We start from the raw sequence: 19891 nt of genomic DNA, 5'->3' as shown, positions 1-19891 counted from the left end.
CCAGCTAAGCATTTACATTCAAAAATGCTAAAAGCAAAACAAAACAAAAACACTTCAGCTGAATAAAAATAACTGGGGACTCATTTGGGTCAGTGGATTGGTCACTTGTTTGTAATTTATCAACCTCAAAGAAAGAGCATGGTAGACAGAAAGTCGGGGTAGACTGTGGTGAGAACAGTCTGAAGCAAGTCTATGCATTGTAGGTGAAAAGCAGTTTTCAGACTTATGGGTACAGGATGATGATCTTTGCATAAGTCATCCAAGGCTGGCCCCAACTAAACAGGTGGGGGACTTGGAGTTAGAAAGGGCAACATGAGTGAAAGAGAGCTCATCTTTACAGGTAAAAGGTGAGGAATAACACAACTTAGTACATCCTGAATCTAATCCACATTTCGTCATCCATTCTCATAGCTAGACAGTTATTTACTTAAACAGGAGAAACAAGAAATTATAAAGACTTAATAGTGCCATTTGGTGTATGATCAGGTCACCAAGAAGATCAGAAAAGCACCTCTACTTGGGCAGTGCTGTTAACAGACTAGTTTATTTTAATAACCAGCTGACACTATATCTTGGCTCGGGCATGTCTAAGCAATTTAAATACATTTCTCATATAAATGCTCATTTTCCTCCCTTTCTTCTGGGTGGAATATGCCTCAAGATAGTTCCTCAGTGACTCACCCTGTGGTCTGGGCTTTCCTTCATGGATAATGTCCCTTTTGATCTAGTGTAAGCACAAGATCAGTGGCACATTTTTAAGGGCAATAGTGATTTGTTCATCCAGTATAGACAGGAAAACACTAATGGTAGGGACTGCTTTGATAGGCTTATAAATTAGATCAAGTATAAGCTGCAATCAGTCCCACACAACTCCATAAATCATGAGAAGGTGAAGGATAATGTTCCATCAAATCTCAAAGCAAAGAACCAAGGAAAAATTTTAGAAGGCAAGACTATGAGAGTTTTGATTACTCTGTAAATGTCTAAGTTAGGTCCATGTTCAGTTCTACTGAAATCAGATAAACAAATACATTAATATTTTATTTTTATTCATAAAGCATTATTTTAACATCAATTAAATTTATAATTAATTTTATAAGTACAGAGGATGGGTTAAAATCAGCAGTGAGTAGAAGAGGACCAACACACTTAACCAGATAAGAACAACTGCAGCTTTGTCTGTTGTCAAAATCATCTTCAACTAGCTTGTGTGCATCCAGCTAACAGCACACAGGAGAGGTGTCAAACTGTACACATGAGAGTTTAAAGTCATGTGGGAACCCACAATTCTAAACATATTTTAAAAAGAAAAAGGTTTTATTTGGGATTTACAACCACAGGGAGACAGCCTGCAGGAAGTGAAAATAAAGAACATTTCTGGGTTCCCTGGCCATTTTGAAGCATGGTGTATGTGTAACAAAATGCAATCCAATGGCTCTAGCAACCGCACGAAAAGTTGAGGCAGCGCTGGCGTTAGGGTCTCCCTGAACTGGGCAGGTTAGGCCTAGTCCAGGAGGATTAGCAGTTAACTTCACTCAATGAGTAGGTAACCTGCAAGGAGACAGAAGCACTATTTGCTTCATTCCTCAGCTTCCAAAGCAATTCTGACATTAGTAATATGTTTATTGAAGAAGTAAAGGAACAAATGAATGTGTGGAAGGAAGCAATTGTTCTGTTCTGCTTTCTGTTTTGGGAACACTTGAAGGATCCTCAGGTTGAGTTGACACAGTGATCATTCTATTGTAAAGGAAAGTATTCATGTAGAGAGGACAGGTGTTAGTTATAGGCAAGAATTCTAAGAATATCACATTATTTCTACGTGTAAAAGGATTTCTAAGAGCTCCTTTCTCTCTCTCTCTCTCTCTCTCTCTCTCTCTCTCTCTCTCTCTGTCACATTGTCTCTCTGTATCTCTGTCTCTGTCTTTCTCTCTCTCCCTCTCTCTTTTAATAGCACAGGAGTTAAGGATACTACACAAGAAATTTAAATTTCTTTCCTGTCTATTTGGTCATGTGCTATTGGCATTAGCACTGTCAATAATTCATGGTAAAGGAGGAAGCCACTGTGAAAGGTTGCCCATTGTTGGGCAGTGATCAATAGGAGAGACCACAGTGGGTGATGTATTATCAAGTATCAGCCAGATTCGCTTTCCTGTGGATTCTCAAAACTGTGGTACTTACACTTGGTTTGCCTGACCAAAGCTAGGCTTATTTCTTCATTAACCTTGTTCTTTTGATTAAAGACTGTGCCTTGGACAAATTCAAGAGGAAATCACCAGCTCTGGCCACTTCGTGATCTGCGATCTGGCCGTGGGCCTGGAGGTTTGGGCCTCTTGTTCCGATGTTGGTTTATATTAAACAAAACTGTCACTTTGTTTTCCTGTCTTCCTATATTGGGTCACTTCGTGCTACATGATATGATCCAGGACAATTCGATGCAAGGAGACACATGTCCCTTCTCATTGCATATACGAGACTGTAGCTCTCTTTCACCCTGTGGGAAAGAAAGCAGGTCAGGTGCCCAAAGGTAACAGAGGAGGAAAGTTTAGTGCACCCATTCATTACTCCTCCCTGCCAGAGAGCCTGTATAAGCATAAGGCTACAACACAGTGTGGCCACCCACACTGCAATAATAGAACAGCGTTCTGATTACCTCTGTTTCTGATGCCTTGGGAAGACAGTGAATAAAAACAAGACTGACATTTCTGAATACCATAAAACATAATATAGGAATCTCAGGAAAAATCAGGTCGTTTATTGAAGTACCTCCTCATGGGTAGTTATTTGACTTCTTTGATTCGGGGTGTAAATGTGCTAGGTTTCCTTCTTGTTGGAGTTTCTGAGTGACCTCTGGATATTGACACACTGATTTGCTTCAGTGTGTGTTATTTTACCCAGATGCCAGTATACAGATTAATTTTGGTATGACCTGATAACGAGTCTATGCCAGCCACTACGTTGTTTTTCAAAGATTTCTGCGTCGGGGAAAAAAATGCATCAGATAAAATGTGAGAATAGTGTCCACCAGAGAAAAATCATGGCACTGAGTCTCAGAGTGAAAAAAAAAAAACAACGAAAAAGATTCAATGCTATAATATAATAGTTGTAATGGGAAAGATAGAGGACTGAGGGGACTGGGAAAGTGGGGGAACAGGGAAGGATAAAACGATTCTGAGTTCCCTTTCATTTTTTCCTCTTTCCCCAAAGAGGCCGTCCTTGTTTTCACGTATTTGCTGCTTTTTAACACTAGCACTTCCTTAAACCTGCTTGACATATGACAAACACATGTGCTGTCGCAACTCAAATCCCCTCTCTTCCTCCGATAAACTTATTGTCAGCGCATCGTAAGGAAACAGAAATCACCAAAACCTGTCACCTGCAAGAAGCACCATAGGAGACTGCATGTAACCGAGACGGCATCGTGTGCGTCTGCCACCGAGCCACAAGGCTGTACATTTGCTAATTAGTTGCAACAAGCATTAATGTACAAAATAATGCCTTGGCCTTCGGAGTTGCTGTTTGGAGATGGTTCTGCTTATCAGTTTTTAATACGCTCTTTGAAAACTGACACGTACTTTACCCACATCTCTTCAGGAACATAGGGATTCAAAGGCTGGAGAAAATACTTTCATGCTTCCCGACACAAACCTGAGAGGATAATTAAACAGATGGCAACAATAAACCGAATCTGAACACATCGGGGAGTGGAGTTCCTTATTAAAAGCCTTGCAAACTGAAGAGAGGGAATAGAAAAAAGTAAAATCCAAACCAAAACTCTGGGGAATTGTTTTAGCCACCGACGGCTTTATGTCATCAGTGACCTTAGAAGCAGAGGCTAATCAACCGTTTAGGGATGGATTTACTACTGCCTAGGAAAGGGCACCTGGAGGTCTATGTGCTCACACTACTCCTCAGAGCAGGAAGGAGAAGTCTTCGAGACTCTCAGACAGCTTCCCAGGACTTCCTGAAAGGCATCAGCCACATACACACACACACACACACACACACACACACACACACACACACACACACACACACTTCAGAATGTTAAGGCCCTCAATATCCCCTGACATACTCCCTCCCCTAATCATGGAAAGTCAGAGTACTGATATTTTCCTTGTTTCAGAGGCTAAAATATAGGTATTAAGAAATTCTGAAATGACCCATGTACTGAAAATATTTTTAGACTCATTTTTGGTGACAGAATGATTCCCAATTTATTGTACCCTAAAAATAAAGATCCCACTTATTTTTTAGAACTTAAGATTGTCACTACATACTGAGCTGAATCTCAAAAGATTATTAAACTGATATTGATATTTCTGTCTGCAAATATATGTGTGTGTGTGTGTATTATTTTCCAGAAATACACAAATGAGTACAAAAGCATGTTACTTATATAAATACGGATGAGCTTACTTGGGTGGTATTTCTTTATAGATATGTATACATACTATAAATGCAGATACAGAACTCTGTATGCATTCACAAATGCTATAAGCCTGTATGCAGACATGTAGAATTTACTACATGTAAGAAAATATCTAGGTATTACATAGATTTTCAGAAATATTGATGAACCATCACACATGCAAAGATGGCATTGTGGCATTGCACCAGGCATCTATAACCTGGGCTTTAGTTGAGTTGTTCTTTGCTTTTCTCTCAGTCCTCGGCCTAACGTGGGAAACTGTGTGAACACCACTTATGAACCAATGATGGTTCAGCTTCAGTAAGTAAAGGACTGTTCACTATGCCTTGGTTTAAGTTAACCTTGCCTGTAATCACGGTCTACAAAAAGGCAGTTATTGGAAATGGAGGCAAATATTAAAATTGGAAAAGCTGCAACATACCAGCAAACTTGAATTCATTGGCAAAACCCATTCTTTACCTTGGATTTCACCTTTCTCAAACTGACGGGTCACCATTGGAGCTTGTCATAAGACTCTCTTACTAATGCTGAGTACAGTTCACAGTTGTTTTGAGGGTAGAGTAACATGAATAAAAGAAGAGGCACTGAAGATAACCGGTTGGAAAAGCATAGTTGCTGGCACTCGGAATATTAGGTAACCTCTTTTAATTAGAATGTATAATTTTAGATTACTGACTAGGGACATCATGGGACCCGAGATTTTGATTCATCAGTAATTCTCCTTTATGTCTCACTAAGATGTAAAAAATCAGACCTCTGCTCTCACACAGATTCCGGCTTCTGCACACGGTGCTAAAGCTTTTACCTGTGATCTCCAGTGCTGTTCTGCCCCCTTGTGCTGCTGCGCTGAACTCAGCAGAGAGCAGCCTGCTTTCATCTTTGTGCATGAACTACAGAAAACCCCACTGTCACTTCTCACTTCTCTGGCAAGTTCAAGGTCGGTGTCTCGCTATTTTCAGCTCATCTCTTCTTGATCCATGCAGAGAAATGACAAGGTAACGTGATTCGGGGTCAGCTGTATTACAGGAACCGTTACATAAACGGAGAAGTGAAAATCAATCCTAGCTGACAGTGACTTCAGGATAATCAGTGCCCACTGGATGCCTCTGTCAACTCGCCTGCATCAAACACCGTGTGACTTCTGTCAGATCTCTTTAATAAAACTATAGTCTCACTTTCAGCAACCTACATAAATGTTGTGCTGGAGCTGAAGCTTTCTAGGCTAGTGTAGCCCTCTAGATTTGCAAACCTCTCGAACACTTCCTGGAAAAGCCACGGAAGTGACACCTGTTATCCCAGGTTTCTTATTGACCTGGGTTGAAAGTATCGCTGCAAAAACTGCCACATTGAGTGATGTGTCTGAGCTTCTCTGTGCACTGCTGTATCCCACGAAATTAACCCAGCACCTGTCTCCACACGCTCCTCAAGTCCGCCTCCACAGGGCTACCTCCTCTCTCTTCTTTCTGTGTGCTCAAAACCTCATCTATCATTTCTTGTTGGGGGCAGGTTTCTTTCAGTATTTTTAGGTGTTCACTGAAATTTTCCTTTTGATCTCTGTGGGTTTTTTTTTTTTTTTTTTTTACTGAGACATTGCCCCTAACACAGAGCTGGGAATGGAGTGTTTAACAAGATGTTTCGGGGCAGTGACATTCCGCTGACAGCACCTTGTATGTCAGTTTCAGGAGGGACCGTCTCTGTCCCACCCACCTTGTGCTCCCAGGGAACTGAAGCAGGCAGTCCTCCATTCAAGTACAATTTACCATAATATTAGTTGTCAGTAAATTCAAAGACGGGACTACTAAAGCTATAAAATGGATTAGAAGCAATTTAAAAAAGAATTAACAAACTAGAGTAAGAGTATACTGTCAACAAACAAATGCTCCATCATAAGACTGTAATTTGGAATTTTAATTACCCCTCTGCTCTGTAACAAAACAATGTCTGAACTGGCAGCGATTTGAATCTCTCACAGGTCATTGAGCATTCTAGTTAATTACTCTATGAATAGCCTGTTTTTCTCCCCTCTGGAAACACGTTTCTAATGGCAGTCAAGGTCTGACAAATGTGTCATCTACATAATTAGCTAGGAAGCAACACAAAACATTAAACATGCTTTGTGCCGACAACTATCAAAACATTTCATTTGTTGTCAATTATTCATTACTTTGTAGGTTCTGAAGGGGTTGTTATTATGGAAATAAGTCCAGATGCTAACAAGGTTAGAGTTTTGGATTCAAATTAGTAATCAGAGGACTAACTTTTAAAAAAATGTATCTCATGTACATTCTGCACCATGTTCAATCAGTAGGAGATTATAAACAAATTTAGCTCTGTGCTCAAGTATAAAGGAAAACGGTGCTTGCCACGTGTGTGAACTCCAGAGCCCTGGCTCATTCTTTGAAGTATGGACTCTTTAATTTTACCATACACTTCCCCCACCTTTTGGGAACCCCAATTTGTACTTGGTAAATAGAGTTAAAAGATTCCCCAGCATGAAATGGCACAGGGTGGCACAGACAGAGACGGAAACCTCTGTTGGGGTTTGAATCTTCTCTGGGGCATATTGTAGGAAAGTGGAAATTCTGACTAACAAACTTTTTCATCTGCTCCACTGCATGACTGCCAACAGCTGGAGGCTGGTTACCTTAGGCAACCTGGGAGTTTCTGTGTATTGTTCTTGTTTCATTTTCTTTAATCTTCGTGTGTCTGAAGTCTTGCTTCTTGTAGCATTTTAATATCATGCACAAAGCTGAATGTTGTCTTGAAAGCAGCACTCCTAACGTTTACAGAGGGTACAAAAAGATTCTTCAACAGAATTGACCTCTCAGTGGCAAAGAAAATTGCAGTGGAAGATACATTATTGCGTCGTCGTATCAGAGCTTTGGATCTGCGGAGAGTCTCACTCCACTGTCCTCAGCTTTTCCTTATAAACCAAAATGGCTTACAAATGTCATCTACAATAGTCCAATAAAGATTAGGAACAAAACACTGTCCTTACACTGATGAGATAAGGAAGATTCAGCTGCAGAATGCAGCACAGAAGGACAGTTCATGAGGCTTGTTTTCAAATCAGAAAGATAGAATTCAGATTGCATTGGTGTGTGTTTAAAATTTAATTGAAATGATCAGTTTGTTTTCTACATAATGTTCAATCAGATGCCTGTGTCACAGAGCTAGATAAAAAGAAAAGAAAGAAAACAAATTCTATCAGAGAAATCAAGAATACCTGTTATTTTTTGGGTGTGCAGAATATGTCAGGAAATAATTCTACCCTGTGCACTGAGAATGCCCAGTTAATAAAAAACAGATCAGCCACTCACTACGAGAAAATAACTGTCTGTGTCTATGTTTTCCAAAGCAAAACGGCAGTCACATCTTACATTAAATAGGACACATTAAAATAAGCTTTAATAATCTTTATGCAAAAGAAAACTAATCCATTTTCAGATCATACGATCCATGGCAATAAAAGGAAACCATCAAACTAAAAACAATTTTAGAAATGGCTGCAGACTCTCATTTAATTAACATGCAACAGATCATATATTTATGAGGAAGTCAAAATATTTAGGAAGTCTATAATCCTGTAAGCCTTAATGTGGTATAAAAACAACAAATAAATGCAAAGTGTTACTGTTACACATGCCTGCCTGATCAATGGTTTTCACATATCGATCTATAAATGGAGTTGACAGTCTGTGTTGCCTGCACATTTTCCAAGCAGCGCTATTTTTGCACAAAACCAATACGGGCAATTACCTTTGTTTGAGATGCCAAGTCTTATCAATTCAATGTGATTTAGTGTCATTTTAATTAAATATCAGGATCCACTTCAGGACGATTTATCCAAACAAAGCCTCAACCCTAACTATAAGCTTGATTTGAAGTAAATACGGACATGCCCTACAATCTCATAATATTTCTCAAAAAGTCTGCGAAACAGAAGGCTTATATTTTTAGTAGTGATTTTTATGTCTGCCTTTTTGGCTAGCCACAACTTTGGCAAGTATCCTATAATGACAGAAGTAAGAAACAAAAGAAAATTGTTTCCTCTTTTTTTCTGATAATACATTGAAATGAAAGAGAGAGAGAGAGAACAGAGGCAGTGTGTTAACAGGGGTAAGAGGAATCTTGTATGTTAACACTTAGGGATGGCTTGACCTAAGTCCTCATCTAAACACCAGTGAAAACATATTTCTCTGTTCATGATGGCCATGAATGTAGTAATGCCCTTCTGTGGGTTTGCAGGATGGAAATGGTGAATATTCATGCTTGTCACTGCGGAAGACACCAGCATTAAATGCTGAAATGGCTCCAGCCTGCAGATCCTGTGTTTGTAGCTTCCTGATTTGGACTGTTTAAACTGTTCATTAATATCTATTTTAAACTGTCTGGTAGACTAAAGCATCCCTATGATAAATAGACATCGAAGTGCACTGAACCTTTTGTACCAGCTATTTGCTGAATTACACATTGGCCTTTCTGCCCTTTGACAGGCAACTTCACTTGCTCCATTTTTTGTCCTTGCTGTCTGCTTTTCCAACTAGTGTGTTCTGGAAAACAAGCTACCCTCCTTTCAGAGGCCTCACTATGCATCTCAGGATGGGACAACAGATCACTACAGAGACCAGGAAGCTTCCTTCCCACTCAAATGGAATGCTCCAGATTTCTTTAACGGAGAGGCAATTGTTTTGCAAACTGCATCCTTCAACACCTAATAGTCCTACCTGTCCAACATTCCCTGAGTACCAAATCAACTTCTTGAAATTTTGATATTAATTATTTGATGTTTAAATAGAAACACACACACACACAGACACACACACACACACTAATATCATTCTAATGTCATGTGGGGTACCTGTGTGACTGAAATGCTTTCCTGAAACATTTAGGTCATCAGAATTCTCAAATTTCCAACTAAATTCACCTGTTTGTATTTCTTGGGTTTAAGAACTACATTAGCATTTCAAAATCATTTCAATTTTCAGAATCTTAAAGGACTTACAAATGACATAATATTGTATGCTGTAAGTAAACAGTCATATAAAAATACTGTAACTCAACAAATGAAATTGTGAATTAATGAAAACTTCTATTGATTTTACCTTAAAATATTAAAAATAATAATGAAATCACTGTGAATATCAGACAGCTTATGTTATCAGTTAGTCCAGTAGTTTAAAATGAGACTTTCCAATAAACAGATATTATAAATAAGACATTTTTATTAAACAAGACACACAGCCTATGTGTAGCCTTTGAGCACCTAATGTTTCTTTTGTAGAGATTTTTCATGTATGTGTCTCTGTTGAAACAAACTGCTTTGTGCAAACATGCATACAAATTTTTAGGGTACATCTCCCTCCCCCTTCTAAGTGCGAACTCTCCCCCTTGACCTCACACCATCACCCAACTTCTGAAAAACCAAGCAGATAACTTTAACAGGCTTGTTTGAATAAATATGCCAAAATACTTTACATTCTGTCAGTATCTAGTCAGAAAATTGTGCATGGAAAAAAAGATGAAAAGAACTGAGACAGAAAGAAAATTAGTGCCATGGCAAGCTTTCAATACAGGATCTCTGAGCCAAGTTTTCTCCGTGAAATGACATATCCTCACTAAAACACCCCTTTTATATAATTATGCACTGAGTACACATAACCAGAAGTAACTTTTATTTTTGTTCCTTATCGAGGAATCCATATTGCTCAGACTAAGGATGCGGAAACAAAAGCTGGGATAATTACAGCTAATTTAACTTTGGAAAACTCTTTTTCTCCAGCAGTCCAGCATACAACCCCCCAAACTAAAGTTATGTAACAAGGTAATACCAACAATGAGAAACTGCATGATCAAATCCTGCCCAAAAGTGAAAAATGCTAATTTTGTCTCATTTAGCAGCTGGATACAGAAATGCTCATTAGTTTTAAGAGGGTTAATCCTTTTAACTTTTGCATATTGATATGCCAATTATGCCTAATTGTACAAGAGGCATCAGTCAAGGTAATAGTGCATAAACACATGAAAGTTATTAAGTACATCCCAACATGTAATAAAGTAGGTGTTAATTGGTAGCTGAGTTCTGCGGGCTATTGAGGTGGATAATTCATTGAGAGATGGATCACTTGTAATTTCTCTCCATAATTCCTTTTGCAGTCTCATGCTGTGATGTTTTCATGCTTGTCAAAAACAACTGCGGCATAGTGCCTTTTGTTAAACACAGCCAATAAAATATGTTAGGCATCATTAAATATACTTAACTTTTAAACTTTTCCAAAGGTACCGTTCTTATGGATAGAACATATAGAGAGTCCAATAATTGACTCTAACCACTGTCTTAAGTTCATAGTTGACAAACAGCTAGCTGTTTTTAAAGTGAAGGCAGCTAACAGTGTTGTGCCTCCCAGCAGACAATTGTTGTAAATGAGAAAGTCAATAAAGGAAAATGCTTTTCTCACAGTTACCTTATCTAAGGATGGATTTCTCACTCCCCCTGTATCAACACTGGCTTTCTCACATTAAGTCTGTCTACAACACCTGAGGAAGAAATGATTAAATTCATATATTTCTCAACCCCCTGAAAATGCTGTGAGTTCATTTTGCACTTGAAATTCAAGTGAAAAATGGAAAATAAATATAATTGGTAACATTATACTCAGTAAGTTTACCTCATTTAATAACGCAGTTAGGGAGCTGAATATTTCATAGGCCCCTATGATATTAACAGAATACTCAATTAATAGCTCACATGCTTCTGCAGGGTGACTGGGACTCATGGTCTGTCCCCAGCTAACTTATTTCTCCCTCTTCCTCTCACTGTGACAAACAAAATAGATCTGGGGTCCAAAAGAGTGGCTAACATTGCATAAATAATTTTGTAACATTCTATGGCCTCAGCTGCAAGTTACCACCATTATGGTAGAAAATTAACCAGAGGAGACTCATTGCAATCAGTGGGTATAGTGGCTCAGGATGCGTGCAGGGCCAGGGACACAATTGGCAGTAGAGTTCATCTCTAACTATTTTATTTCAAATCTTTCTAATGACACATTATCGAAACAAAATGGCTTCCTCTCCAAACCTTAAATAGCCACACCATTGGAGCCTACTGCAAATCAAACCACAATTTCAACTCTTCTCTATTAGGTTAGGGGGAGATTTTAAGAAAGAGATTTTTCACATTTTTTTAGTTGTTGATTTTTTTCCCCTCAGTTCATTCTTAGCTAATTTTAGCCTCTGGCTTTTCAAAGTGATGTACTGTATTTGGAAGTACAAACGCCGCATGCTAGCATAACCTCATTATTTTTATGACAATGAAGCATGATAGCAGACGCCCTTAAAATGAGTCAAAGGTGCTCTTCAGCCTGGCTCCACATCCCCTTTATTGCTCTGGATTAGGCCCAGCTCTGCTCTTGTAACTGGGGATATTATTATGACTATAAGTAGGCAAGATAAAATCCATTACAAAACAGTTTTCTGGTGCACATTAGATAAACAAACAAAACAAAGCTAATTAGCTGGGGGTGTTGTTTTTGGTTTTTGTTTTGTTTTGTTTTTTGAAATCTGTCTGCTAAAAGGAAGTGGCATGTTTAGAGTATTTGACTTACAGGTTCAGTGACCTTCTTCCCAGCATCAGTGAGGATCATGGATTTAGTTTGGCTCAGCCTGTCGTGGTGGCTGTTGGCATTTTTGATTCTCATTTGCACCACTCCTGTAGCTTGGTGGGCAGAATTCTGTGTTTCCAACGAGTTATCACAATTTGTAGATGTCTGCACACTACAGCTTATCCTGGTAAAACATGAAACATTATATTACTATAAATACATACACTTCCTGTGAAAATCTATTAGTGAGGAGACAATCCTCTTAATCATCAAGTTACTAAAATCCAGTAGGAAATAAGACAGTTGCCACTTGGCTTTTAGCAGCTCTGTCCTCCACCCCTACAGATGACAGATGTTTGTAAGCATCACAGCTCCTAACTCCTATCTGTGAAATATCTAATTTTATTAGAAACTTCTGTATAGGGTCTGGAGAGATGACTACGACCACTAAGACTACCTACTGCTATGGCATAAGAACTGTCTCAGTTTCTAGCACCCACCTTGGGCAGCTCACAGCCTTGGCAGTTATTCCAGCTCCATGGGATCCAACATTTTCTTCTGGCTCCCATGGGCACTGCGTTCATGTGCCCAACTCCATCCCACCCCACAAACATTTTAAAAATAAAAATCTTTTTAAAATAATTTTTTGCCATTTTGCTTTATATGTGTTGATGCTTTGCCTGCATTATGTCTGTGCAACATGTTCATGCAGTGCCCATGGAGACCAGAAGAGGGTATCAGATCACCTGGAGCTGGACTTAAAGATGGTTGCTAGCTTGCTGCCTAAGGGCTAGGAATCAAATCCCCATCACCTGAAAAAACAGCCAGTGCTCTTTGCTGCTCTGCTATCTTTTTAACCCCCCAAATGAAATCTTAAAAAAAAAGAAATTTCTATGTAATACAGTCTTCTGTCTAGGGAAATGATGGTGCTAACTCTTCACTATTACAGATACAGGCTTTTCATTATTTACATCACTGCCAGTTTTGTATGCACATTGTGTGTGCCACTAGCACTGTGTGTGTGTGTGTGTGTGTGTGTGTGTGTGTGTGTGTGTGACAGAGAGAGAGAGAGAGAGAGAGAGAGAGAGAGAGAGAGAGAGAGAAATTATATGAATCAAGTAGAAATAGCGTCAGAGAAAAACAAGCGGACCTAATGGACCCCTCTCACAATATCCACAGGGAGAAATTAAAATTCTTGTGTTCATTGACACCTGCCTACTAAACTGTTTGCTGCATTAGTTGGACATTATATTTAAGAAGAATATAATGAAAAAGAAAAACAGCATTTACTTATTTTTCCTATACATTTTATTTATTTATGATATATATTCAATAGAAAAAGGCTAACTGGCAAATCCAGCATAGGCACACTTTACACAAGCAGCTATGAGGGAAATAAAGCAGACTCGGGGCAGCACCTGAGCAAGAACACTCTTCGTCTGTCCCCCCAGAGCCCCTCCTGAGAACACACCCTCTAAATCTAAGGGAATATTTGTGACGCAAACACAGCTTCCCCGATGCACCTTGATGACCTTTTCCTAGCCTGACCATTGTGCTATCAACACTAGGCACCTGGGTACAACATTAGACAAAGCAATGACTCATCAATTCCAGAAGGTAATATAACTTAAAAGAACAGTAGTCTTACATTAGAGGAATCAAGAGTATTGATATCCATAGGTTTGAGATGGAATTAGAATTGATATAGAGATCAAGAAAAATGGGCACTAAAATATGCAGCAAAGAATAAATTGGAGCTTTTTGTTTGTTTGTGTTTTGACTTGGGACAGGGTCTTGCACATCCTAGGCTTTCCTTGATTTTGAGTTCCTAACCCTTCTACCTCTACCTTCAGTGCTAGGATTACAGATATGTACCACTGTGCTAGGTAAAACAGGTATTTTAATATGAAAAATAGTGTTATTTTATAATAAATGGCAATTAGAAAATTACGACAACTAGTTGTGCAGTGGTGGTGCATGCCTTAATTCCCAGCACACAGGAGGCAGAGGCAGGCAGATCCCTGAGTTCAAATCCAGCCTGGTCTACAAAGTAAGTCTCAGGACAGCCAGGGCTACACACAGAAACCCTGTCTTGAAGCACCGTCATAAGAAAAGAAACTTACAATAGCTTAAAAATATGTCCAGATTTATTTACTACATGGTAGTCAGTCTTCACAATAGTTCATTTCCTGATTCTCTAAAATGCCTATGAAATAGACATTCAAATCAATTGTTATAGAGGAGATAAATGCAAAGGGACTAAGGACTTTCCCAGTAATACTGGCAAAGAAGGTGAAGTGTGCACATAATTCCAACCAAAGCAGCACAGAGGAACAGATTCTAGTGCATCTATACAATGAAAATAAAGGGGTGTGAACTCAGCAGGTAAAACACCACTGTTACAGAGGACCCATGTCCTGTTCACACCCCTTATATATGGCTGCTCACAACAGCCTCTAATTCCAGCTCTAGGGTGGTCCAAAGCCTTTGTTCTCCAAGGGCATCTATACTTGTGGTGCACCCATCTGCCGACACATATTTATGTACATAGTTCAGCATCTTAAAAATGAAACCATCTATTCACAGACACTAAGATGAAGAATCGAAAACTCATTCTGTTTACTGAATGAAGCCAGTCCAAAGGAAAGGTGGAACAATTGGAAGTGTGGTAAATGGTTGTGGTATCACACATCTGTAATTACAGCACTTGGGAAGCTGAAGCAGAAGGGTGATGAGTTCTAGGCCAGCCTGGGCTATATAACAAGAACCTGTCTCAAAAAGAAAAGAAGAGTATTTGTTCTGCTGTCTTATTAGTACAGTGTTCTAAAAGAGTGGAAACCAACACGGGACAGAAACTCAAAGAACAATTGCTTAAGGAGGAAGAAGACAGTGGGGGCAATAATAACCTAGCTATTATTGAGTAGGAGGAAATGTGGGAGTGATAGGGATATTTGTCTTACTGATTAAATGTTGAAATGGTCCCATGTTCATGTAATAAAATGAATACATTGTACACACTAAATGATTATACTCTATCATACCTCAGTCATAATATGCAAAATTATTTAGAGGAAAGTTGTTCAATTAGCTATGCTTTTTTTTAATATGCCTATCTGAACGTGTTGTAAGATTTATCTGATTGAATATAGAAGCTCTTTCAATGGGTATGAAGGAAAAATTGAGGTAATTAATTACATTTTAATTCATATTAAAATAATTACATTTTACTTTCCTCTAGAAAGGTCTTTTATTTTTTAGTGAAGTTCTCCAAGTACATTCAAGGCTTGATATTCCACATTAATCAATAGATTCAAAGTCTAAGGGTGGGATGTTTGTTATATTAGTGGGGGACTCATTCATGCTGAAGTCTCTGTCTTTTGACTGAGATTATCTAGCCACCATATTTGCATAGCCCCATCGTGTGAATTCTTATACTCATTTTAAAACCAGCCCCTGAATTGCCTAGTGGTATACTACTGTCAAAAGGCAGGGTTACTTAGCAAACTTCTGTCCCGACCTCCCTGGTTATTTGCTTAGGGACAATCTCCCTATTTCAGAGCTTTCCCTCAGCTGTATGACTCTTTGGGCCAGTTGCTCTTGATTTTTGCTCTTTTCGCTCCCCTAACTGCTGCTTCCTTTCATCTGGCCTTATGTTGTTCATTTCTTACTACACCATGCTTCTTGTCTTTCCTCAGCTATCCTTGTATTGTAGCCCTCCCTGTCTATAAGGATGATGTGCCGTGTGTCCTGGTGGGTTCCTGAAACTGGACCATGATGAAAATCATGCTTATTATGCTTTCCTCTATGTATATATATTAGCGATATAGGTTATTTTATGAGTCATGCACACTAAGTGATCATAATTATAACACTGTATTGGAATGGAAGTTATGCAAATGTGGTTTCTTTCTCTTAGAATTGTGCTATTCTCTTGTATCTTCTAGTGACAATGGGAGAAGACATATGCCCAAGTGATGTCATACAGTATGTGAAGAAGGTAGGACTGTAACGTAAATTAGGCACTGCATAAGGATTACACAAAATCAAGTATAAGACGTGGAATGCTGGATCTAATTACTGAGAGGGTTACCAAGCCATTAACAAGTGGGCATCATATACAATGAAGACACTACACACAGGTATGGCTCAGGTTCTTGAGAGTGTCAGAGCAGACAGCATTCAATTTCACCATGATCTCAGAGCAGCACATGGCTTCAAACTTAAGATTTGTTTTAATTTAGGGAAATTTCCATGTAATACTTTCAGAATATGATTGGCTATAGGTAGTTAAAGCCACAGAAACTCAGGAACTGCTACAGGATTTTCTTTTGCTGTGTTAGTAGTCACATTGTCATATTGTGCAGGTTAGTTTTTCATCTTGACACACACTAGAGTCACCTGAGAAGAGCAAACCTCAGCTGAGGAGCTGCTCCTTCAGATTCACCTATTAGGGAAGTCTGTGGAGAATTTCCTCATTAATGATTCATGAGGGAGGGCTCAGTTCACCATGGGTGGTACCACACCTAGGCATGAGGTCCAGGGTGTGTAAGAAATCCAGCTGAGCAAACAATGGAGAGGAGGCCAGTAAGCAGTGTTTCTCCTTAGTCTTTGCTTCTTTTCTTGCCTCCCTGCTTGAGTTCCTCTCCTGGCTTCCCTGGATAATAGACTATATATAAACTGCAAGTCAATTAAACCCATTCTTCCTCAAGTTGTGGTCAATATTTTATCTCAGGAACAAGGAAATTAATTAGAAAAACTACCTTATAATTGATCTTTGTTATTTCCAAGTATTTGTGAGTTTCTCATTTTGTAGAACAATATAATATTCTGAAGAGGGTTTTTGAAATGCCACAGTAAGGTGGTGGTGGCACATGCCTTTAATCCCAGCTCCCCAGGAGGCAGAGGCAGGTGGATCTCTGTGAGTTTGAGGTCTATAGAACTAGTTCCAGGACAAGCAGGGCCACACAGAAACCCTATCTTAAAAACCAACAACAATAAAAAATTCATCAAAACCTGTTTTTCCAGACAGGGGTGATAGCACAGTTGGTAAAGGTGCTGAATTCAAATCCTCGTCACCCATATGAAAATCTGAAAGTTGGGCATCAGGGGGAGTTGGGAGGTAGATACATGCAGATTCCTGGAGTTCATTAGAAGTCAAACTAGCTGAATTAGTGAGTTTGAGTATCAGCTTCTGTTTTCAACAGTCAAGCGGAGCGTGATGGAAGAGAGGATTGCAAGCACCCTCTCTCTCTCTCTCTTCTCTCTCTCTCTCTCTCTCTCTCTCTCTCTCTCTCTCTCTCTCTCTCACACACACACACACACACACACACACACACACACACACACACGCACATTCATGAACACCTACTTGTACACCTACTTGTACATACCCACAAGAACACACATCCATCACACACAGGAAAAGATTCCTATCAGCTGAAAAACTTTATTCCTTCAAGATTTACTGAGATTCTTCCAGGAGGTGGGCAGTATCTTAGACATCAGAGATTGTGTTCTTACATCAAATGCCTTACAGTTTTTTGAGGAGGATAGAGAAACATCTCAGTCATTAAATTCTCTAATCTACTACACTGAGATTGTACCTAGCTTGGGAGAAGATCAGTGTTATCAGACTGATGAAGAGCTAGGAGACGGAGAGAGCAATTCTGAAGAGAAGATCAGAGAGTGCCTGGCTAAGTCAGGCAAGGGCTTAGAGTGCTCAGCCTTGCTAACGTTTAAGATAATGTGAACTAGCTACCAATGCTTTCATGAAGGGGAAATAAAGTGTGTGGGGGGGAGAGAATAAACTGAAAGGAAACCACGATGAATGTCATAAAGAAAGTGGTGTTTGACTTCTGGGGGTGAGATTGTTAGTGTTGCTTGCCTGTCTTCTGATCGATGCATCAATTGAGAACACTTGCCAGAGCTATACCCAGCTGGTATTGTAAACCCTCCAGAAGAGAGTCTGAGAGAGGAAACTTCTCTTGGCATCATACACAAATGTCTTCTGTTGGTTGATTGAGAGGAAAGCAGAATCTCCCCATTGACAGCAGGAGGTGCATAAGGAAGGGGTGGAGGGAAGCAGAGTGATCGTCATGAATTGGAACACAAGCTGTAGTGGTGTGCAAAGTATTTGCAAAGAAGACTGACTCATTCACTATGACAGGAACCACTGACTCCGAGTAGAACTGTTTCTAGATAATATTTTGCAAGCTGTATTTGGATCATACGTAAAGCCCTCTCTTTACCCCCCTATAATTTCTTATTTCCCCTTACCTTCCAGTACTCTATCCCTCTACCCCACACCCTACCATTACTCTATAAATTTCCTGTTAAAGTCTCTTTTTTTGTCACTGACTTAGGCATCCTGTCATCTACAGAAGCTGGACTTGTGCAGTTTGCATTTCTATTCTTCCTGACCTGTATCCTTCATGTTTCTCAGTGAATTATTTAGATAAAATTATTCCAACTAAGCCAACAAACATGATGTTATGAAAGATTAGCCAGCTGTCTTCATAATTTTCAAAGAAGCATTTGCCTGAATATCAAAATGGAAACTCCTCTGGCAGTGTGCATCTTTGAATCAGGTAGAATAATGTTTACCAGACTGTAGCTGAAAATTTTCTTGTGTCCCACCGGGTCCACAGCAACTCAGACCCAAGTAAATACACAGAGGCTTATATTAATTAAAACTGCTTGGCGACTAGCTCAGGCCTACCACTGACTTGCTCTTACACTTAAACTCAGCCCATTTCTGTTCATCTATATGTCTCCATGTGTTCTGTGGTTTTACCTGTGTGCCATTACATGCTGCTCCCTGGACGGCAGTCTAGTGTCTCCTCACTTAGTCTTCCTCTTCCCAGAATTTTCCTTGTCTGCTTATCCTGCCTATACTTCCTGCCTGGCTACTGGCCAATCAATGTTTTATTAAACCAGTGTACAAAAGCATTATCCCACAGCATTTCCCCTTTTCTGTCTAATCAAAAAGGAAGGTTTTTAACTTTAACATAGTAAAATTACATATTATAGAACAATTATCAAGCAAGAATTACAATTATAATATCTAGTTTATTTATATTTGGCAAAATTAAAGAAAATATTCTATATATCCTATATTTGCGAGTCTAAAGTTTCATATCTAATTTATCTCATATCATAACCAGGGAAAATCATAATTATAACTATCTAGTCTCCAACTACATCAAAGACCTCAGAAGGATATAATATCACCTAAGTAAATAGAAAGAGCATTGTGAGCAACTTCTAAAAATCTAGAATGAATATCAGACCATATTGCATATGGCCTTAAGTAAGCTCCATGGAGATGCCATCAGGATTGCACATAGTGATCCATCCTGGAAAATGCCTCCTAGGTGTATTGAAGTGATGCCCCAGTCTTCATGAAATACATTTCTTGATACCAAGCTATATCACAAAACCTGCTCAATCTTGACTCACACTTGAGGGTTCTTGGCTCAGTATCTGGAAGTAGCTGGGCTAACCCAAGCACTGTGTGCATTTCAGGGCATCCACAAAGGGACATGAAGAGCTCTGTGTCTCTACATTATTCCAAAATTACTGACAGATATTTTAACAGCTATTTTATTGTTCTACCCATGTCTCGACCCCACAAATCTTCAATTATCTAGATTTTATAATGTTAGTGCTGCCTGTTTCTTCTCTGGATGACGTAGTTACCTCAGGCATATTGCTGATACTAGTTGCAGCAATTCTGGTTATATTAACTCTTCATTCCTGCTCAGATTGCCCCTTGTTTATCCTAGTCTATGTCATTCACTTAAATCATCATTTTTATTACATAAGATAAGACATTGATGCTTTCTGTAGGAGGCAA

At 39.2% G+C, this 19891-nt stretch overlaps 1 protein-coding gene across 3 annotated transcripts in view; it reads right to left on the bottom strand.

The window, feature by feature from the left end:
• Positions 1 to 19891, bottom strand: part of Arhgap15 (Rho GTPase activating protein 15) — a 602692-nt gene that overhangs the window by 562804 nt on the left and 19997 nt on the right. For 2 of the 3 annotated variants that reach the window (XM_037204746.1, XM_028881759.2), the window contains exon 2: positions 12040 to 12220. The exons of the other annotated variant lie outside the window; for it this stretch is intronic. In XM_037204746.1, coding sequence (XP_037060641.1) covers positions 12040 to 12220 — 181 coding nt within the window. The remainder of the gene's footprint in view (positions 1 to 12039; positions 12221 to 19891) is intronic. 3 annotated transcript variants of the gene reach the window in all.

This window comes from Peromyscus leucopus, chromosome 4, assembly GCF_004664715.2.
Source record: "Peromyscus leucopus breed LL Stock chromosome 4, UCI_PerLeu_2.1, whole genome shotgun sequence".
Taxonomy (NCBI): Eukaryota; Metazoa; Chordata; class Mammalia; order Rodentia; family Cricetidae; genus Peromyscus; species Peromyscus leucopus.
Note: the sequence above shows the minus strand (reverse complement) of the source record. Positions and strands in the feature narration are given on the sequence as shown.